The 23451-nt window shown below is 40.0% G+C and overlaps 1 protein-coding gene across 3 annotated transcripts in view; it reads right to left on the reverse strand.

Annotated features, from left to right (window-relative positions):
* anapc1 (anaphase promoting complex subunit 1) overlaps positions 1-23451 on the reverse strand; it is a 44379-nt gene that overhangs the window by 14928 nt on the left and 6000 nt on the right. The window contains exons 13-43 of one of the 3 annotated variants that reach the window (XM_046401815.1): positions 23133-23223; positions 22832-22897; positions 22650-22736; positions 22154-22297; positions 20311-20371; positions 17677-17732; positions 17337-17468; positions 17160-17234; positions 15554-15676; positions 15302-15471; positions 14037-14128; positions 13420-13568; positions 11791-11869; positions 11009-11045; positions 10391-10464; positions 9752-9930; positions 9122-9208; positions 8888-9027; positions 8404-8522; positions 8022-8152; positions 7392-7532; positions 5073-5225; positions 4781-4862; positions 4148-4239; positions 3197-3331; positions 2771-2853; positions 2058-2136; positions 1883-1957; positions 925-977; positions 579-726; positions 209-405 (exon numbers count right to left, since the gene is read on the reverse strand). In XM_046401815.1, coding sequence (XP_046257771.1) covers positions 209-405; positions 579-726; positions 925-977; positions 1883-1957; positions 2058-2136; positions 2771-2853; positions 3197-3331; positions 4148-4239; positions 4781-4862; positions 5073-5225; positions 7392-7532; positions 8022-8152; positions 8404-8522; positions 8888-9027; positions 9122-9208; positions 9752-9930; positions 10391-10464; positions 11009-11045; positions 11791-11869; positions 13420-13568; positions 14037-14128; positions 15302-15471; positions 15554-15676; positions 17160-17234; positions 17337-17468; positions 17677-17732; positions 20311-20371; positions 22154-22297; positions 22650-22736; positions 22832-22897; positions 23133-23223 — 3330 coding nt within the window. Of the gene's footprint in view, positions 1-208; positions 406-578; positions 727-924; positions 978-1882; positions 1958-2057; positions 2137-2770; positions 2854-3196; positions 3332-4147; positions 4240-4780; positions 4863-5072; positions 5226-7391; positions 7533-8021; positions 8153-8403; positions 8523-8887; positions 9028-9121; positions 9209-9751; positions 9931-10390; positions 10465-11008; positions 11046-11790; positions 11870-13419; positions 13569-14036; positions 14129-15301; positions 15472-15553; positions 15677-17159; positions 17235-17336; positions 17469-17676; positions 17733-20310; positions 20372-22153; positions 22298-22598; positions 22737-22831; positions 22898-23132; positions 23224-23451 lie in introns of all 3 variants that reach the window. The other 2 variants (XM_046401814.1, XM_046401813.1) reach the window with 2 other exon arrangements.

The following is a 23451-nucleotide window of genomic DNA, read 5'->3' on the forward strand; positions in this document are numbered from 1 at the left end:
ATATAACAAGCAGATTGAAACATGTTTTCACAAGAAAAATGAAAAACAAAGTTTTTTTCTGTGAGGAAACTGTGAAATAACAAATGTTGAGTCAGTTTCCTGTTTAAGTAATTTTTAACAAACCAAAACAAAGCTCCATACCTGTACGTATGTGTGTGTGTGTGTGTGTGTGTGTGTGTGTGTGCGTGTGTATGTATTGGTGTCTCACCTGCCCCCTCCCAGGAAAAGCAGGCCGAGTGCCATGTGATGAGCCATGTGGAAGCCGTAGTTCATCTCACCACCAGTTCGCTTGTGGAGAAAGCGACAGAGCTGCAGAACCTTCAGGTTCCCAGTGCCGGACATCACCATCGACATCGCCAGCAGAATCATGGACAGACCGGTCTGCAGGTTATAATAACCCGTCTGCTGGGGAAACCAGCACACATGTTGACAGACAGAGAAACAGAGCAAGAGGGAAATATAAGAAATTATTATCCAAAGTATTACCTTCACGACTGTGGCAATCTTTTAAGGTCTTTCTTATTTCAGATTGGAATTTAAATTTAAACACACACATGCAAACTTATACAAACACTTACAACAGCAGCTGTACCAGCAAAGGACATGATCTTCATGAAGGTCCTTGCGAACTCGTAGAGGCAGTCGAAGGCATCGGAGTTGGCGGAACCAGCAAAGCGTAAGCCCAATGCCATGCAGGCCCCGGCGGTGATGTAGTCTTGAGCTTGACTGAGAGAGACAAACAATGCGACATGATAATTCACGGTGAAGGGACACTGGAGAACATCAGCACTGCGACTACAGAAGCTGGTGATATGAAGTAATCATGGATTACACCGAACTGCACAGAGGACTGTCCAATATTCAAGCATTAACCCAGAATGTATATGATGAAAGTAAATGCCAGTTTTCGGGTTAAATACTCACGCCATAGTCTCCATGTTAATGTCTTCTGAAGGGTCAAAAGACCCCCTCATGATCTGAAACCAAACGTGAAAGACTGTAACAGCCTCGCTGGTACTTTGTATAGACAGGAGTATGTACAACGCAGCCGAATATTTGAGCATTTCTGACTTTTAAATTTGCATAAAATGAATGCAACTGAATCAGAAGTAAAAACAATTAACTGCAGTATCGACAACAATTCCTCTTTGCTGGTAAGATGTTAAACTTACAAGATGATGGGAACAAGCAAAGACCCATCCAATCATCTAGTTTTAATTTATTTTATCAATGCTGGTAGAAAACGGTGCAGCAAAAAAGTGAACTTTGCAGAAACTGTTCAATAAATTTCATTCACCCATCTCGTAGCATATAAGGTTTATTGTTGTATTCTATCTTATATAATAAGACATATTACACAACATTTCTTGGGTACAGACTAATGCAAGACAACAATCTTTACGGCAGACTAACTGGAGGAGCGTGAGGTTCACAGCCTCGCTGCTCTACAGTCGTTGTTAAGGTATTGCTGACGTGTTTCTGCATTTCACTTTGTTCAGATAACCTGCCAAACATCCTTCAGTGGATTTTCTGTTTTCTCTCCTCTTGTTCATCAGGGTGGCTATTTCTGCTCATGATAGACAGACAGTTTTTCTCTGTGTGTATCAGAAAAAAGCCAGCAGACAGTGCGTGTGCACAACTGCAAAGGGAAAAGCTTGGAAAAACTGGATATAGCTGGAGTAATTATTTAATTCAACCACAAGACTAAATAACAAAATGAGTATACTGACTGAGATAAATAAGCAACTGGAATTTATTAAAGAACAGAAATAACTGACAGAAATGAACCAAACCTCCTAGCTGGGAATTCTTCCAAAGTCATTGTGACTTGTTGCGTGTTAATGCTGTGTGCGTGCACATGTAAAAGTTTGTATTTTCTCACCTGAGGTATGTTACTCTTGACCCACTCAGTATTTGGCAAGATTTCATCCCACATGATGAGACACCGAGCAAGAGTCTGAGTGGGTAGAGAGGAAGGAGTGAGGCGGGTGTACCAGATTATGGAAAGGTGGGGAAAATGATCTCACACACACATACACGCACAGCGCAACACTAACCCTCAGCAGCAGAAACTCAGGCTTGATGAAATCCAGTAGGAACCAAGTATCTGGAGGTTTCAGCCAATCAGCAATCGACCTAGTGGACACAACCAGGAAGAGACAAGGAGGTGTTAATACACTCCATCAACACTCTCTCAATAGACAGATGACATCAGATGAGCCTGGAAGAGGACAGGAACCTCTCGACCAACAGAAGAAAGCTAGAAGATAGAAGAGTCTTTGTAATGTGACGACTGGACTCCCTGAGGGAAGAGATTTTATTTTTTTTTTTTTTCATCAACGTAGTTATGATATTCTGCTCAAGACTCACATGGACAAGAAATGGGTGCATCTGACTCAGCATCAGGGTTAACACAGTGACCGTGGATGATTCTCTCATCGGTCACAGTGCTTGATATTCATAAATGTGCAATGCTGGCTCCAAGGTCCCACGTGTTATTTTGTAGCACAGTCATCATCTTCTGATAATTTTTTCTCACCATTTTTTATTTTATAACAAAATGACTCTAGTTTATTAGTTTGTAAAAGGAGATGTGGCAGAAACAGAATAATTTGAATAATGTCCTCCAAGTGATTCATGAAAGTGCACCACATCACAAAGAGGTGCAAGTACAAAGATCCACTGAAACTTTAAATCTGAAAACAGATTTCTTGTTTAGTCATATACTTGAAAAGATGGGCAGATGTGTCAGTTGTTTGCCTTTTCTCACCTGTTGTTGGTCTTGAGATAGATCATGGCAAGGGCCAGCGTGGCCCCTGGACACGTCACATCTACATTTATAGTGTCGCCCTCCTGGAACAACCATTGCATTGTTTGGAGAAAGCAAAATATTTGGTTAGCTAGTTCACCTCAGTCACTGGTCAGATAAAAAAATCAATATCTTATTGTTAATATCATCATTTGAGAAACGGCATTTGAAGAGTACTACTTGCTAGACCACTTGCATACCACTGGCATGAAGATGATTATGAAATAGTTTTTTATCTATTTATTACTCGATAATGTTTCTAGTGGTTTAATCATTATTTTTTTTACCATTTCTATACTACTACGAAACATATATATGGCAAAACAATTTATTTGTGGAAAAAGGTTACTGGCCAATTTCTAATATAAACAGGAAAGGTCCATCTACCTTGATTTGGTAGCTGGGAGACTTGTGTCTCTCCCTGTTGGCCCCCGCCTGAGCTCTGCGATGGCCCCCCACCATGTACTGATACAGCTGCTCGGGGACATTCAGGTCTGTCATCCCAATCAGGTTACTGCCATGCTGCAAACAGAGAGAGTGGAGGGAGCATGAGCAAGGGATGGGTAAGAGAATGATGATGAAAGGGGAGGAAAAAAGGGGACATAAGAGAGAGAAAATGATGAGACAGGAGAGGCAAGAGGACGTGAATGAAACAGACAGGGGGAGCCGTGGACAGGAGAAAATAAAGGTGTAAAGAGAAAGCCAGAGAGGCAAAACATAGACATCACTGTAAACTTGTGTGAGAACGTATGTCCTTACTCCTTCTCAGTGAATATGAACACAAAGGATCACTAAGTGTATGACAATTGACCTTTATATGAGGTTTCTTTCACAGAAACTAGCAGATGACTTTGGTTTCCCCTCCCTCAGATTGTTCTTCCACTTTCAACCTTCACCTTCCAAGAAAATGTAACCTAACCCATGTCGGTGCTGTTATAACAAAACATCTACCGGTAATTCTAGTGGAAACATATGATTGGATCGGTGCTCTTTTCACTGGGGAACTCTTAACAAAATCAAAAAGAAGCCAAAAACTAACTACTAAAATGAAGTTTAAATGTGGAAAATATTCACATCTACATTAACATCAATGTTAAACATCAGGTTTTAATTGCCTTTCTCTGGAGTTGCTATTCAGCCTCAAAGATAAGGAGCAATGCAAAATATTTAAAGTCCAACTTCATGTGATTTCCTGTGGCTGAAAGTTTCCCTAAAACGATCTGATGCATTCTGACAAGACAAAACTCAGTCCACTTGGAACTTAGAGCCGAAGCAACATCGAGATGTTTCTGCAAGTGTTTATTAGACCAGCAGTGTGTTTCTATGAAAGTGACTTACGCCCAGACAGACCATGCCCAACGCAAGTCCAGCAGCTAGTGAGTAGGACTCTCTATCTGTACAGTACTCCATCTCTGGGCCAGGAGGTCGACCTGAAAAACACACACACACACACAAAAACTGAATTACACAATCTTATCTATTCAAAGCAGGATGAAAGATCAAGAATGAAACACTGTAGGCATCAACTCACTCAGCCTCAATAAAGTTAGTTCTCTTAATATCGCCAATATCACTTTTAGACTAATGCGTCCATCAACTCAAGCCAAGTGCAACTAATTAAGGCACGTAAAGATATATTTTCTTGTGTATTAGTGTTGCTAGTCTAACCGAGCACATTCTTTTTAGTGCTCACAGAGTGTGTGATGTGCTGTACATGTGATACTCAAAAGACAAAGAGAGAGCAGAAGGGTAAATATACCTTTTTATTAGCTTTCTTTTGGGCTGCAATCAACTGATGTTCCTTGCTGATTATGATTAGCGATGATACGATGAAAATGATATGATGTTACTCGTCTGACCATATGCAAGATTAAAATGTGGACCTTAAAAAGTCTGACCTACATATAGTTAAAAGGTGGCATTTTGTGTTTGTGTCCTCTATCTTCAGCACACACATACAAGTACACACACCGATTTCAGACAGCAAGACCTCAGCATTGTGTCTGTGTCCCGTCCCCTGGTACACCAGGCCAATGCCAATTACAGCAGCAACCTGCAGAACAAACAGAGAGAGAATTGAATCGTTGCCGTTTAATTTTGCGCATGCAAACAATTTGACATTATCCACACTGACTCAATAACAGCTGTGTAATTACTCATATACTCATACATAATCACTTACAGTACTGCAATTTCACATGACAATTAACATATTTCGTCAGTGCACTGATACTGACATTTGAGTATGTACACTCACTCTTACCTGAACATTGTGAGGCACATCCAGCTCAGTGGACGTGGGTGGCAGAAGCGCAGGGATGTGTATGCTAAGCAGGCGTGTAATTGACATGTCCATGGTGCCCAGTTTGGCCGAGGACACGCCCAGAAGCAGCCCGATGCTGGTCATCTCATGGCCCTGACGGAGCAGCAGGGGCAGAAATTTCACAAAAGAAACAGCGGTGGATTTGGGGAGCTAAAGAGGCAGCTCATGAGTTGATGATGAGGATATTTTTAACCACCCGGCAAAATTTTGACACACAGTACAGTGACTGAACATTTTGAAAGAAGACAGGCGAAGGGACAGTCTTTTGTACAAATAAACCGACTTCTTCAAAGAATGGTAAATTTCAGTAAAATTTAGATGGAAAAATTATCTCAGACCATACATTCCGACAAGTGTACTAAATATCTGCTTCAGCACAGCAAATTACTTCCAGCACAATCAGCTGTGACTGTGAAGAGGATTTATCTGAGGCTCACTGTGACGGACAGTTTCCATTAGACTCCTGTGGATCACTTATGTGTGTGTGTGTTTGTATGCATTAAACAACAACAAAGGCAGACCACATTCTGCCTACATGCTGTAACGATTTTAATTGTAAAAATGACATGTTAGCTCTAAATTCAAACTAAAAGATCCAATCAACAACCACTAAACCACTAAACACGGCTCAGATCAATCATTCTATTTAACACACTGAGAACAATCAGCATTAAATTAAACAACATTAAACCATATTTTCTTATATAAAAATAAAACTGACACTTCATTAAGACATCCAGGAAAAGGCCAGACAACTAGGAGTCAATTTCTTTATTTCATTTTTCTAGTGGATTAGTGAAAACAGATTTTAAAAATACAGTTTAAATGTAACTGTAAATTAAAAAAAGAAAAAATTGAACTAAAGAAGTAAGTCTGTTCAGCTGAGACTATATTCTAAAACAGCACACACCTCTTTCAAATGAACACAGAGATGAGTTTATAGATGGCTCAGTTTGACTTTGTAAAAAAAGGCTACAGCACCAAGGTGAACACACTGGGATGCTTGAAAGAGAACACACACACACACACAAACACACAAACACACCACTCCACGTTCTCTCTAAAACCACAACCAGACGCAATTCTAATGAACTGATCCAAAGTATGTCAGTGTAATGTCTCTTTTACAGAGAGAATAGAAACTGACAGAAAACCACCAGCTACAAACAGGCTTTGCTGTCAGCCACCTTCAGAGCTTTCATTCAGACCGAAGCTGTCAGTTACACGGTATCTCTCACAGCTGTCGATATCTTCTTCTGAAAATATTTCTGATTTTGTACGATACTGATACTGAAATATAATTTCAACTGAAGATAAAATATTTATTGCTGGAATTTATAAGGGACAAGGTGAAATCAGTTAAGGGTTTTGATGTGTAGCTCAGCACACTGGGGAATTAAGTTCTCAAATTTGACAAAAGGGGTATTTTTGACAAAAAAATGATGTTATCAGATTCATATAACCGCCTTTATGGTCAACTATATAAAACAAGATTAACCTAGGCAGGTTTCTGATTTGGGTTTTGAAGATTTGGGTTGGTATATTAATATTTTTAATTCAGTCACTTCAGGAAGTGGACTTATTGAAAAGGACTTCAAAATAGATCTATCAATTTGTATAGAAACATTCTTATATCTAATTTATAGAGAAATGACTGATAAGGATGGCACTTTGATCTTCATGAACTGTAGCTTCAATTCACATCCTGAATCAAAATGGGAACTGAGAGTACTCTCTGAGCAAGTCCGAGTACTCTCTGTGAGGATTTGGCGCAATGGTTACTCTTAATCTTTAACCACATCTTTACACTGACTTTTTAATTCAGCAGAAATAAGATTTGGCTTGCAGCATCCTGTTGTTTTTCTCACCTGAAAGTGGGCAGAACTCACGTCGTTTCAAAGTTCCCAGAGGGCAGAGTTTCGCTTTGACTGGCTGCCTGGCTCTGATGCAACTTTACATTTCTCATTTACAGTCATCTAGAGAAACGCATACGTGTGTGTGTGCGTGCGAGTTTAAGGAGAGTAGATGGGCGTACCCTTGTGTAAACTGTATTTAAGCGTATGTGTGGGTTCCCAGCGCAGTAAGAAACAGTAATTTAGAGCTCTGTCTACTGTAAACTGAGCATTAAGGTAGAAAGTGTCTATTAAACACAAAACGTGGCTGCCTCTGCAGGCTTGCAAGTACATAAAATTTGTTTGAAATTCAAAGTGGGAAAGAAGTACCGTGTTAGCTTCTGCCTTTGTGTGCAGGTGTGCGTACCTTGGTGAGGTAGTCGTGTATGTTGAGTGTGGCCAGCTTGGTGAGGTGTCCGTTGAGGCCCAGGGCCATAAGGAAGCCTGCATATTCATTAGCCAGCTCAGGGATCTTGGGCTTGTTGTAGGCTATCCAGGCCGAGTCCACCTTAGAAAAAAATAAAAAAGTCGATTTTTTTTCTTTGGCAAAAGGGTGGAAATGTTTACAATGTACACTTGAACAAGTGGGACCAGAGCTGTAAACCAGTTTTATTCTTTCAAGTGATGAGGGAGTGTCTGAAGTTCATTTTAGACACTCTTTTAGACTTTTTATCTTGTGGAGATTTCAACCTGATGGTGGCATTAGAGGAAATGTTACAATGACACTAAAAAAATAAGGGTTCATTATGAGGGCTATCAGTAACTATAGCATCTGAGTGTGTATTTAATTTCTAGTATAGCACCTGGTTCCTGGAGGAATGCTGTCTGGTTTCACTGTTCACTGGTACTGTAAACAGGTGAGATGGCAATAAAAACCTCGACTGTAATAGAAATTAAGCTGGGCAGACTGCAGAAACTAGTGATCAGCTGCATGTATGTAAAACTGTACACAAGGTCTGATGAGGAGGTAGTGAAGCTTTCAGATTTTGTTTCAGACCTGTGAGGCAGGGGCTATTTTGAGTCCAGCAGCGACTCCGTTATGGAAGCTGGGCCAGCTGGTCATGTTGGGAGGAACATCAATGTTCCCACTGTTCAGATCTACCACAGTGTTCCTGGGAGGGGCTCGGCCTGGGGTAGAGAAACAGAAATAAATAGACAGTCAGGTGCACAGAATATATACATAAAAAATTCCAACAGGAAATGTTTCTTCCCAGTTTGTTCATGATTTTGTGTTTAATTTCCTGTAGAGCAGAAGTTAAAACGTCCTTGTGTTTCATGACCAACAAAACACACATTTCACAGTGTTTTACATAATTAATGACATTATCCTATGCACAGACAGTGATGAGCATGGGCATATTTCAACATCAGCACATTACCTGTCAGGTTGAGTTTCGGGACAGGCAAAGGTTCAGTCGGGACAGGGTGGTAGGAGAAGAGAGTGAAGAGGCCTCGGCCGACTGGGAGAGCCATGGTCCTCTGACACAACTGCAGGAGTCTATGGAAAATACAATGACGAGGACAAATAAGAGCAGGGAATTAAACGAAGGAAACATGACAGACTCCTAGTCAAGATAATCCATATAATTGACAGGGGGTGTAGGCCAGTCTTGATTACAGGAGGCACCTCAATGATTTTCTCCTAAGATAGAGACAAGGAGAGGACAGAGCTTGAGACAAACAAAAGATGTACACAGTGAAAACAAGAAAAGACATCGAAGGAGCATTTTGGAGAAAGACAAAATGAAATGGTACAGAACAAATACAAAAATCAGTAAGGAATAGGAAGAAAGGCACCAGAAGACAGAAAAAATATATTGTACAGTAAGCATCTATGGAGGATACACATAACAATAAACTTACTTGTTCTCTTTCTCCTCTATATACTCGTGGTCGGACACCTCTGGTAACTGGACAACACTGACCCGGACTGGCCTGGAGCTCTGCAGGAGCCTCCTGACTTCCTGGACCCTTAGATCCTGGCTCCAGATTAGTCCTGTGACCTGGAGGAGAAAGGATCAAATTTTCACTCTGGAAATGAGTGAAACACTTACAGCAAACCTTCTTCAGATAACTAATGTTTACTGTGTCTGTTACCTCTTGAATAATGTCCGACATCCCATCTTCCTCTTCATCTGTTTCTGTGGTTGCAGGAGGCTCCAAGGAAAGACCTGAACCTACAGACTGGACACACACACACAATTCATATACAGCCACAATGACCGTTTGCTAATTAACATTTGGGGTTTTAACAATTTTTCCAAAGCAGCCACAGACACGAAAATATCACCAGTATTAAGGTAAAGCATATTTCGGGTTACTGTTATATTCCAAGTTATCAGGATGCTTTCAATGGTTGTATTTTTGAACAAGGAATCATATGTGTATGGCAGAAGGACTATTGTGTTTATTAAGTAAGCAAACTAGTTAAGTAAATGAAGTAAATTTGCACCTTTTTTAAATATCATGGGGATTTGACAAAGGTGGAAGCCCGCAAATTACTGCAGGAAATGGTGGAATTTGCATTTGTTACTCTCAAATGTTGTGATCACAAATACCTGGATGAACCACGCTTGGACTTAAAATGTTCAGCAGGGCACAAAAGGTCAGTCACAGTAAATGCGGTGAGATTTTGGCCACACAATGATGAATTCAGAGTTTCCAAGAGTGTTGAGACATTGTGTGTGTACCCTAGTCTGACTCTGGCTGTTCTTATTTCACACTCACAGCTTTGCTCTTGGCCAAGGTCATCTTGTGAGCTTGTTTGGTCAAATCCTGTCGCCCAATCAGCAGACAGACCTCTTCTGACCAATCAGAACACGGCTGCTCCCGGCAGCGGTAGATCGCTTCCCTGACGGGTAACGCCACACCACAAGGGACTGACTCCAGGTCCTTCAGGGTGAAACCTAAATCAGTGAAAACAAAGATTTTCCTTCTAAGTCCTCCAAATGAAAGCGCTAATACACTTTGCTATAAAACAAACTCTCAGAGATCACAACACAACATCTGATTTTAACTACATTATTGCAATATCTGTGTATATCTATGTATATATCTATATATAATGTGAAAATTGAGTTTAATTTATCTGTAACTTTGTTTGCGGCGTGTTTTGTCTCTTTTGTGACAAATAAATTATACTCAAAATATGAGTGCAGAAAGTTGGAGGGAACGTCTGTAACCAAAACTTTGCAAAAAAAATATAAAAGATATAAAAAGAACAATTACAACATTGGATTATATATGGATGATACACAATATTATCATCAATGTATTACTGACACAATATCAGTATTTATGTTGCAATACCCCTCCTGCAGTCGTGCTTGTGGTCTGGCCATGGAACAGTTCACAAAGTGGTCTTACCTTCAGAGGTGAGCCAAACCACCAGCTGCTCAGCCAGATTCCCGCTGGAGAACTTAACCTTCGCACTGCTCTGTCTAGAGCAAACATTCAAACATGGTGAATAATCACAGACAATCAAAACATGAAAAAAAGAAAAAAAACACTTGAGTACCGTTAAAAATAACTTACTCAAGAATAGTGGCTACAGAATATGTATTTGTCCAATTTAAAAAAAGTTCTCCTGTGGAGTTTCTGACCTCTAGTAACACAAAGGAGCTTATTCATGAGTTGATCCCAGTTTTGTTGGTCTCATGCATGGGGACGCACGTACATGATATGCTACATTATACAGACAAAAGTATTGGGTCACCTGACCACTACACTAACAGAGACTTTAAGACTTAAGAGTAAGTGTTTTAGTGAGTAACACTAAATGTGAACAGAACTTTCTTTGCATGAAAACACCACAGGGTGCCTTAAATATTTGGGTAATTTAATGTTTTTTTTAATTAGACTGTTTTCTTCTGTACACTTACAGTGATTTTTAAAAATGATTTACTGTACATAAAAAATTCTTTAACTATAGAGAATACAGAATCTAAAATCATCATTGTTTTTCATTGCTGTGAGCTGAATTACCTTCTGTGGTACGTTTCGCTGGTGCGAGCCTTCTGGCCTGAGAGCGTGGAGGATGGGGGGGGCAGATGAGAGAGGCAGACAGCAGAGGAAAGAGGTCAACGGGTTGATTAATTTGTTCTCCTATTTGTGAGATGTCAAATCGCGCTCACTGCATTTACACAACACCTGAAAAAAAACAACTCGATGGTATTGAAGCATTTTCAAACCTCCACTAATTGACTGCTAAAATTTGTCACTGAAAAGAATGAGCACTTCAAATTGGGGTTAAATAAAATAGACATTCTGTTCCTGATGAGTGGAGGACTGTGTTCATGTGCGATTACATGTGTTGCTGTTGTTTCCTGGCTTTGTTTTTTGTCAGTGAAAAATGTCAACATAACACTGAAAAAAAAGCAGTCCCTCTGGTTTCTCTTACACTGACCACAAAGTCAATGACCAATTCTGGGTCAGTGGAAAAGGGGACTGATCAACTACCTGCAGTGACTGCTGTCACCACAGAGCTGCATTGTGTTTGTGTCAAGGCAAAAACAAACAGAGGGAATCAGGCGAGCTGCAAACCTACGTCACTGCAAACCACCTTTCTGTCTGTGTTATTGTGCCCTGAAGCAGGGAGCAATGGGACTGGCAGGTAATAAGGGCTGGTTGTCAATAAATGCTCACGTGCACACCATCAGTGAAAGCGTTCTCTCAGAAACAGATACAGTCCCAGGATGTGGTCAGTAAAGTAAAATGTAGAGTAAAATGATCATTAAGGCTAGTTACAAAAGCATACACACACACACCTGCAGAGAGCTTGGACAGGTACTTTGAAACATCTGTCGAAGTAGCATTTTCATCTCCAGCGATGTAGAGAGCGTAACTCTGCAGAGGAGACAAACACAGACACAAACAGAAAGAACAAGGAAAACCAAAACCTTAACTTCATGACGTGAGAGACACATCGGTAACTACATGAAAATTTAAAACTGTTGACGTTTAATTAACAGAGGGTGAACTCATTTTTAATTTCTACAGCTTTACTCTTCCTGCTGCAGAGCCAGACAGACATTACATTACTTATAGTGTTAAGAGAAACCGTTGGAGTCAAAGTGAGCCTTCATATACTTTTGCACACGCAGCAGTGAGTGAGAACTTATTGACGCCTGTCTGTTTGTATCTGTGTCAGTCTGTAGAGCAACATGTGGTTGATATAAAGCACCCAAATCAGCAAAGCTGCACTGTCAGCAGGGTTACACCTGCAGTCCAGGCCAACCTGCGCCACCTACAGGCCTACACAGTAGCAGCAGCAACAGTTTCAAACTGCAGACTTGGAGATGCCAGCGTAGCGCCATCGTCACAGACTCAACTGTGTCTTCAGTACAGTAAAAAGGCGTAATTGTAGGTGTTATTGTGATCCTTTACATATCTGATGTTAACGGTAGAAAAGGCAGAACATTTAGCTCGGGAGCCGACTGGTCTAGTTGTAACCCAACGTAGGTTTCACAGTTTCACAAGAATTGACACCGGCTTACCTTAAGCCGAAAAAGTGAGCCACTCTACCTATATGCCATCTCTGAACAAAAAGCCATGTTTCCACGGCAACAATCAGTGACACCTGCTGGCCAATGCTATATAAAAAAGGAAAAGGTTTGTTTTTTTTTTTAGAGAGCACAGTGAGGACATCATCCGTTCTTTTCATCTGTCCAAAGGAACTACCTCAAACCTGACCAAAAACAGGTCTGCACCGTGTTGAGCTACAGTATGAAATATACTGTTTCTTTCAGAGAAACCAAAGCAAAAACTTGTTTTCAGGTGCTCTGCTTTGTTTCTTAAGAAGGTTGAATCCATCAGGATCACATGCATGTACACAGAATAACTGCTCTTCTATTCAAGAAAAAGAAACATGCACAGGAATGCTAAATGGATTATCTATCTACACTGTTTAACCTTTGACAAATCCAATTTACTCTTCTGAAAATGAAAATTTTCATTGACAGGTCTTCACTCCCTGAGACATCTAACAAAGTATAATTTACATCGACTGCTCATTGAGGCTCATTTTGAGGATCTTTGTGTGATTAAAGTGAAGTGGAAGGGAAGTGAAGTCCTTTTTTTATTTAATTTAGACGATCAAATGTGTGTTTAAGTTAGTTTCCTTTCAAACCCTGGGAAGAAAAACAGCAAGGCAAACAAACAGGTAATCTCATATCCCAAGTACTATAGAGTAAATGACTGTCAGAGATCTATGATTGTTTTCTTATTTTGTAGAAAACAAAGGTCTGAAGTTTAGATTGTGTAAGCTGTTTATGCAACTGTAACCAGCTGGGGACCCTTGTGTTCTCACTTGTTTCTGCATGAGATTTCCATTCGCCTCTACCATTAACGATACAGACAAACAAAAACTAAAGTGAAAAATAAATCTTTGGTCATACCAGAACCAGCAGCCTGGTCCTCTGGCAGATGCCAGGAAGGTAGGGGAAAGGCGGGATCTCCTCCCCCCTCAGACAGCTGCTGAGCCAGCTGAGCACACAGGGAGGCTGTGGAGTCAGGAAGGACAGACGCTGCGTCTGAGCAAACAGGGCTGCGAAGGAGGAGAAAGGTTGGAGGTGAGGACACACAGACGGACAAAAGAGGACCGGGGGGGCGGTAGCAGGATGAGAGCGCGTGTGAGGAATCCACAAGTTGGGGATGAAGTTGAGACAAAATTAAAAAAAGGGAGGAAACATGTTTTGGATTTTGAAAACAAAACCAGGAAGGAAAGGAAGGGAGCAAGGGAGGAAAGAGATGATAGAGGAAATAAATAAATGAAATAAATAATCACATGGAAATTTAATATTCAATTTCTGTATGACTCATGATCTTTAGAGACAGCTTAATTGTTGAGGCAAGTGGAACTTCAGCAGTATCAACTGAAGTGTCTCTCTCCTTCATCTGTCCAAATTACAAAAGGACCCAAGACCCACAAAGGAATGCTGTACTGCCTAATGCACAACATGTCTTGTCCTTTTCCTGACTTGATACCATTATTAGACTATCAAGAAGGTCTTACCCTGGTCTATGAGGCAGCTCTCATTGAAGTTACTAATTAATGAGGGGTGATCTCTCCAATACAGATCCACATACTCTTCCAACTGGAGGTCTCTGCAAACAAAAACAAAACAATTATGTATTAATATTCCTGTATATCAATGACTCATACTAAGGATATATACAGCTTAAGAGCAACAGAAGTGTTTTTTTTTCTTTTTAACTTGACTATAGCAAAGATTAGTAGAATGCATCTAATTTGTCGATCACAGGGTTATTAAGTCAGCCCTGAACCAGATCCTCCTTAATGCCTATTCTCTGCACAGTTGGACACTAAATTGCTGCAGGACATTGAACCACATCTAAAAACAGCTCCACATTCTCAAAGAGCCTCTGTGATATTTCACATACTTTAAAGCAGTAATTAAACATGTACTCTGAGCAAGTAACAGCTGTGAGTCATTACCATTCTGCTTAACATCAGGTAATCAATAGTTTTTAATCCCAGCACCAAGGACTGACTCTCACACAATTTTCAGCCCTGAGTGTGTGCGTGTAAATAGTTAACGAGTGCACAATTACCCAACTTTGTAAGGAAGAACTTGTGTATACCTGTAAAATGAATCATTAATTAGATGCATTCTAAAAATGCCTGAAATAACTAAAACAGCAATACAGGCTGTGTGACGAAAAACTGTTAAAAATGTAACTCTGTATGACGATTAAAAAACACAAAACTCTTCCGTTGATAATTTTAGCCTAAACCAGTTAGCCTGATGAAGCAGAAAGAGTGCAGCCTCCTTCACAAAACCCCACATACTAACCAACACAGGCCAATTACTCTGAAGAGCGCTTTACTCTCCCACTCCACCTGTTCTGTTATTGTCATTGTCACCAATCACAGCAGTCACTTGACAACCTGTTCAAGTTTGTTGCTCGGTACACATCACTGAAAGCTTTGATTACACAGAGGCTTTCACTGAAAACAATGAAATGTTCTCTGTTGTTCCCACGGTGAGAGTTAATGTGAAAAGTAGACTCGCATTTTGTTCTTTTTCTCTTCACTCCTTAGTAACCTTTATGCATTAAAGCAACACTTCTCGGTGTTTCAGATTACTGTTCAAAAATAATCTACTCACCTGACCACCCTGCACCAGCCACATTTCCCTGTCCTGTAGCAGCTAACAGAGACATGGAAAGCCCCCCAAACACACACACACACACACACACACACACACACAAACACACACACACACACACAAACACACACATACACATAGTGGTTACCTGGCCAGCTGTTGCAGGAGACAGACTAATGATGAGGCTCTTGCTCTCTGCAGCTCATTCAGCTGCAGCTCCTGATAGAGCAGATGCAGAACGTAGAAAAGAGCCGGGATGTGAGGGAAGAGAGGAGCTGAACTGTCCAACTTCAGAGATGGACTGGAGGGACAGGACACCTAGGAGAAAGCAAACAGAAAAGATGTTTAAATACTTAATGCATAAAGGATGACACAGCATGATATTGTCATTGTTACTCACAGACGAGGGGTCCTCAGTTTCTGTGATGAGAGCATTGTTGGAGCCATTACAGTCCACTGGATTGCAGATAGACTGGGAATTTATCTGACGGTGGTAATGAGACCCCAGCAAGTAGTCCCAGTCCTTCAGAGAGGAGACAGAGGTAAAAGGCAGACCAGTAAATTCTTGAGGTATATGGGATTCTCACATATATGGATATGAACAAAAGGCTTTGTGCACAGCATGAACTCCAGGACATGTCACTGCATTTTTGATGGATAAAATGGCAGCATGTGTTATTGCAAAAAAACATCTGAGCATTCAGAATGGCAAAAGAGACAACTCTGTGATTATTATATGTACATATTATGTCTATGTAAGACTTTATGTGGATTTTGTGTATTAAAAAGAGCTCAGGCTGCCAACAGCATGCTTCAGTTTAATCTGGCTCACGCATGTCCTTATGTCACACACACACACACACACACACACACACACACACACACACACACACAAGAGTAAGCCTCCAGCTGATTGACATTTTAAAGTCATGTTTTGCTCTGACGAGAGCACACAAGAGTGGAGCGTTTTTAAAAAAATGTGTCTGTGTTTAGGACACGTATATCCCCTGGCTTGGTCTACAAAACTGGGCTTTCCCTTGTGTCCAAAACTGTTAGAGTAACATTTTTTTTTCCCCACCCACAGGAAATTCTAACACCAAAATGGCTTTTCTGACTGACTTTCCCTGCCACAAGGAAAGGACTGCCACATCTGTTTCAGTGTCTGTCCAATTTTTGTCTTTTAAATCGTACAGCTAGATAAAATTTTTTGTGAAGGGAACTGCCACAAGCATTAATGTTCCTGACATTAATATTTCTTCAATCCTAGAAACATTTAACCAGCAACAATAAACTTTAAACCAGTTCAAAATACAAATAAAACAATATTCCCAGGATTCTGTTAAAACACATTTTCTATCATTGTTAAACATCTGGGAAATTTAATTTTATGCATTAATTATATTTTTAAAAAATGTCCATTATTATGTACTATGAAAGAGCATCTACAGACTGTAGTAGCTGAGATAATGAAGAATGAAGGAATAAGGAACATTTCCTCTTTGCATCACCACTCAGAAGGAAGCAGGAATCCATACATGGACGAGGAGCTAGCTAACTATGATAATCTACCTAACTAAACTCAGCTGAGGGCGACTGATTACATCCTGCCTCGTTACATGTACAAGCCCTTCTTCCATAAGCAGAAACACCTTCTATGCAGTGATATCGTGCAGTTCAGTAGTAAGAAAATTCCTACATGAAACTGCTCCTGTGTGTGATCTTGACTAACTGGATCATGACCTTTGGAACGAGACATTGCTGTTGGGTTACCCAAGTGTGTTGTTTTGACGCTTTGAGCACAATAAACAGATTGCCATCTAGTTCTATTATATTCTAGAGTCTCTATGGACGATATTACCAAAACTCAACAAACCACAACAGAACAATCTAGATCAATAAAAGCACTAGTGATAAGAGGGAAAAGTATCTATTTTTGATTTTGGGGTGACCTGTCCCTTTAAACTAGAAAAGACAACATCACAACACATCAGACATTGGTGACACACCTCATCAGAGCCTCCGTCAGAGGGACGAGCCTTCTTGGCTGCAATCACCGGAGAGAGAGGCACTTCAAAATGCAGCTGGGAGGGAGGACACGGTGCAAGGTCAAGACGCGAGAATTAGCGAAGTTGAAATTAGGTGTTGCAGGACTGTAACAGAAAACTCTTTGACAGCTCACTCACGTTTCGTGTCCAGGTGAGGCGCTCAGTGTTGTAGCCCATCAGAGTCATGAAACAGGTGACAAACAGGTTCCACTCTGCATGAGCACTGGGACCACCGGGAGCGTTGTAGATGTTATACCACTTCACCAACACCTGCATCATAAAACGGGAACAGTTTGTACAGAATTGATTAAATTATCCAACCTGACATGTAATCTCTCCATTATCACACAATTCTAGGCGTGGTATTAATGAACAATAAATACAATAAATAATAAAACGCCAACAAGCTGAAGGTCTGTTCACAGATCTCTAAAAGAGATTTTTTTGCAGTGTTTTTCCAGACTTCAAGCCCACAAACCTTCATGGCAGCATCTTTGGGCAGGATGAAACGAATCGCCTGAAGGCATTTCCTCACTGAAATGAACCAGAGAAGAAAAAGCACAATACAAATTTTACAAAAAGGTTTTCTTCCTTTCTTCCCAATAAACAGAACAGTTTATGATATTTTTACTGATATATTTTAAGAGTTCTGAAGTGATACACTAAATTTAAAAGAAAAAAATGTTAAGTTTGTGTGGTGCATTTGTCAAAGTAAGTACTGAGTTACTTCTTCTTATTTTGAAAAGGCTCTGTAAGAAGGTGTGCTGATGGCCCGGAGGGTTAAGATGCTGGTTATAAACCACAACATCCCTAGTTTTATTTCTGCCATACAACCATACAGTTGTCATTCCACATTTTTCTCCCCTCTCATTTCCTGTTGTCTCTCTACTGTTGACTTTGTAACAGTAAAAAAAAGGATTTGTAAAAGGAACATTTTAAGCTCACTTAGAGCTTACACCTGGACTCCAGATGTGGGATTTCCTGATAACTTTCCCTTTTCCATGAAAAATACTCTTAGTTACCCAGGATTTTTACCATGTGTGTTGTTGCGCACCTTATAATCGTAAAGTCACAGGAAAACATTCTAGGATCAACACACTGGACGTTTTGAGTTATTTAACTCCGATAACAAGCTTGAGCTGAGTTTAAGTAATTTCCAGCAAAAAACAAATACACGACTACCGGACCAGAACGTTGTAAGGTAAAAGCATAGCACTCAATACACTTTTGTTTCCATTTGACGAATGAAACTTTCAAAATCTCAATTAATCTTTGTTTATGTTTTATTGTTTTTGTTTTTTAATGTTGCCCATCCTATTCTACTTAACAACAGAACACAAAAGAGGAAATTAAAAAAGAACTTCCACTAGCACAGTAATTAGTGTTACTGTGTCTCCTAACAACTTTGAACAATCAGATTGCTAATCAACGTCACCAGGCCATCTTAATTGGACATCCAGAGTTGGAAAGGTCAGGAAAGAGGTGGATAAATGCCATTTCATTAGGAGGCCTTGTCTGTGGGATCGATTACTAAATAATGGGGAGCATCGCATGGCAGAGATATAAAGGCAGAGACAGACATAAGGCAGGCAGAGACACACACACATACACACACACACACACACACACACACACACACACACACACACACACCTCAGTGATACTGAAGGAAACAAAATCAGCTTCAACAAAAGCTTGAGGAGATTAAGATACGTTCAGGTTCATGGCCAGAGCAGATTGTTGAGATCTGAACAGACCCAGTAACCCATTAGTAGTGAACAACACAACCTCTGCTTGAAAATAAAACATACTGTCAGTCTAATGCTTATCCATTATTTCTTAGTAAGCTATTCTATTTCCACTCTAAGTACTTGGTTATCAACATAAAGCCAGACTGAAAATAAAGCTTCTTCGCCAGCGTCTAGAGAGTAACAAGTCATTTACAAACTTTTCAAGCAGCAGAATGGAAAACTGTACAAGCAACTTCATGAAAATGCTAACTATGGAAGACCAAGAAGAACTTCACAGACTTCACAGTCTGGATCTAAAAAAAAAACTAACTAGCAGAAACCATCCCTGATGAGAATGCTAGCGTTTTGCAACAAATAATGATCCAACAGGATCCAATGATCCAACAGGATGTGTTTAGTGAGAAGATAATTAGATTTTGCTTAATGGGGATTTGTATTAACAAAATATTTGCCAATCTGTTTATTATATCTTAAAACTTGTAATATCGTAATGCAAAATTACACGTGGAAAATTAAATTATACTGTGATAAAAGATTTGGCCACATCATCCACCCCTATCTACAAACAAGCACATTACCTGAGCAATGTTTAAGAGGAGGTTGGAATTTTGTTGAAGGAGGAACAAAAAGGTTGTGTTTCCCACACGAGCCATTTCCCAGATGAATACGTTTATCCATTCATCCAGCCACATAAGCTGCACAGCAGTTATTAGTAGGTAATTATTTACATGTGCTACTAAAAGGTTCATTTACATTTTATTTTATGTGAAAGTAATTTCCAAAGGGAGATGATAAAGATTTGAGTTTAGTCATGTTTATTTATAGTCCAGTTTGAATCAGCATGTTTGTCACAGACAATCAAGAAGAAAAAGCCAAAAACAAACAAACAAAAAAAATCATTCAGATATTGAAGGGAAAAAAAGGCGAGGAAACAAGAGGGCGTTTTTTTCATGCACATCTTGATTTATCTCTCAGAGCTGCACACTGAAGTTTCACTGTTGTAGTGGCTTAATCATTATCAGGGGGATGCGTGTGTGTGTGTGTGTGTGTGTGTGTGTGTGTGTGTCCATGTGTCTTGTAATGGCATCCTCAATACATTAACATTATATGAAATAACATAGGGCTCTCAAACCTAATTTCCAGATGCTAACTGCCCTGACTCAGTCGTGTGTGTGTGTGTGTGTGTGTGTGTGTGTGTGTGTGTGTGTGTGTGTGTGTGTCAAATTTCAACAATTGAAAACATTACTGATCAAAAAGTTCAGTACCTGGTCTTAAACATGTCTGTTTGTGTGCTTTGTTTTTTTCTGCACCCATCTGAACAGGAAAGAGACAACAAAACTTTGTGTGTGTGTTCTTCTCACCGAGCTCTGAAGTAGCAATATCTGGGATAGAAATCCTCAGCATCGTGCCATTGCTCAGTTCCTTGAGAGAGAGAGAGAAATATTCAGATCGTGCGCAAATTTATACTCTTTCAGTTCAGTTTTATAGCAGCGCAAGACAACAGGACTCCTCCTGTGTGTTACAACAAGCAGAGCTGAGTGCTGTATCAATAAACTAATCAGCAGCAAATCCATATACCTGCAGCAGGAACCAAAATCAGAAACGGAAGACACTGTGACTTGTTTTAGGAGGAAAAGCACAAGTGTGACTAATAAATTAGCAATGGCTTCATGCTATTTTAGTGTCTCAGTGAGCCCTGACAGTGAGACAGCAAGCACAATCACCAAAACCTGCTAACCAGAATTCAGCCATCAATAATCGTATAATTCATATCTGTTCTTTTCCTACGGCGACATGTCCAAATATTTACTCTGTTGTTTACCACATGGCGATGAAAAATCTAAAGACCAGCTTAATTGAAAAATAAATTGGTGCCCGCAATGATTCATTGTCTTCAAGCACACCACACACCAACACTGGAACTGAATCACACAAGACTGAAAACTTCTGCTGCTACTCTCTTCATCAGATTAAATTTCCATTCACCCCGATCATTGAGCTCAGAACAGGTTTTTACTGATTGGGGTCTTGCCAGAAGTCCAAAAGGCCTATGGTGACTCCATGCTAATGTGAGCTGTATATATACAGCTGTGTTTTCCTATATAATTTATGTATGTATTTGTGTGGCTCGTCCAAAAGGTTTTTTAGTATTTGACAGTTTCCCTTAAAACTCTAAAAAAAGTACTGCAAAGAGGCAAATAAGAAATCCTAACCATTTTTAAACAGATTAAAGTGAAATATTCAGCAACACAGGAAAGGTCAGCTGACACATTGAAGATGAAATCCACATGAAACAGGATTTTACATCATCCGACAAAGATTTTCCAGAACTAAAAACTGAGGCATCGATCACAATTAAAACCCGACTGGGTGATTATCTTTTTTATTATCAGAATCTTTGTCCCTCCCTTCCCCTAAAAACATCCAGTAAAAGGCAGCAATCCAGTGGTGAAGGACATTTATGCAACACTGTAAATGTAAAGCCACATTTTGTATTATCTTGTCATTTTCAAGGTAATTCATCATGCAAGCGTTAAGTATAAAAAATGTTGAATTGAAATACACCTGTGAACATTTAAGTGTTTTTGGGAGGAAAATGACTGTGATCATAGGAGATTATTGTAATTATTTTGAACTGTTTATTACTTAAATGCCACACTGTATCCAGCAGCGGTTCACATCTCCTCAAAACCCTGATCAGAAAACAAATTGACGACCTGACAATTCAAGGGTAGCAGCTGGTGCTTTGAAAACTCAAACTAGCAAATGATTAGCCTTCAAACTGACACATCAATGCACACATAATGTGTGTATTATGCAGAGTTCCAGGGCAGCAGAGTGTTCATAGTTTGACAGGACCAAGCCAGGAGGCTGAAACACACACAGAAATGCTCAGTGCTTTGTGGTTTCAATTCACATAATTTACCATCCAATCTCAACCACCGAGAGCATCAGACTGCATCCTGTCCAGTTCTGTTTTCATTACAACATAAAGTTCATGTTGATTATTGTCAAAATTGCTTTTCTACAAACCATAAATTGCACAAAAATAATTAAGCAACTGCAGGTCCGACCACTCATTGCAATGTTTACTGCCAGAAGAAAATAAAAAAACAAAAAAAACTCTTCAAGAAGTAAAAAAAAAAATGCTTTCCTTCCTGAAAACAGGCACACACACACACACACACACACACACAAACCTACCAGAGTAACCCTGTTGCAGACGGGGTCTCGTAAGGCATGGATGTAAGGCGTGGCTTGTTGGAAAGTGTAATCTTCCAAAAATGAGGCTTCATGGTGTTTAATGTTCGGCCCCCTGAGTTCTGACACTGGTGAGGGCATAACAGCCTGGAGGAGAGGGGGAAAACATGAAGAGAAACGAGGGAAGACAGAAGGAAATGAAATCTGTGGCCAAGATGAAGTGACAGGATGTGAATTCTTAAATAGGTGCTTTAAAGAAAAAAAAAAGACATGTGAAGCAATACAGGTCCTGTGCTTCAATTTTTTGGGGGGATAATTTCCTGACCGCAAATTTTGCAAGCCTACATGTTTATTTTAGGCTTGAAAATGCATTACTGGAAAAAAAAAAACTACTACTACTACTATCAATGTATAAAGTACAATATGTTTAAAAAACACAAGTTGATACCTCATCCAATCTCTGGAGGTGTCTGCTGCCAGCGTTTGCCGGCGTGCTTACGTTCTCCATTGGCGTGCTGAGGTGAGGGAGGTGGTTGGTCAGGTTGAAGGTGGGCAACAGAAGGCCAAGGACAAACACTTTACTGACCTACACAAACACAACAAGACAGGACCAAGCAGAAATGTTGTAACTGTTGTGATTGTTATCGACAGCAAGACTGAATTAATGTGGCCAAGTCTTACCCTTGTGATTCCTGTATAGAGAACCAGACTGCCACAAGCCTCCAGAACCAGCATGGCATCGATATTCTGCAAACCAGAGTTTTATTGTTAGAAACATGTTGAGTCAGTAGAAGTTTAACTAACGGTTATACACCAATCAGCCTCAACATTAAAACCACTGACAGGTGAAGTGAATGAAATTAGTCATCCGTTTTAAAATGCAATCTTGCATTTCCTGCAGGGAAACCTTGAGTTCTGGCAACCCCTGCCCCAGAAAAAAAAAACTCTGTTAATCTTATAAATCAAAAATGTTGTACTGTACCTGCAGAGGCTCTGCATCTTTGGCAGGGATGGTCGTAACCGAGACGAAGATGAGCTGAGATGTGTCGTTGCTCTCAATAAACTTCACACATCTGTGGATACGGTGAAAAAGTTAAGAATGTTAACTTGTGAAACCAGTGGAAAGGATGACGATGATGACGAGACATAAAAAGTGATAAAGAGAGTTACATTGAAACTATTACTGACTGGTGTGCTACATACATACAAGTAAAAATACCAAAGTCTAAAAATACTCTGTTAGTACTGAATTCAATACGTTACTTCAGGAAAACTAAAGTAGGATTATCAGCAAAATGTAC

The sequence above is a fragment of the Scatophagus argus genome, chromosome 10 (genome assembly GCF_020382885.2).
Source record: "Scatophagus argus isolate fScaArg1 chromosome 10, fScaArg1.pri, whole genome shotgun sequence".
NCBI classification, from domain to species: Eukaryota; Metazoa; Chordata; class Actinopteri; family Scatophagidae; genus Scatophagus; species Scatophagus argus.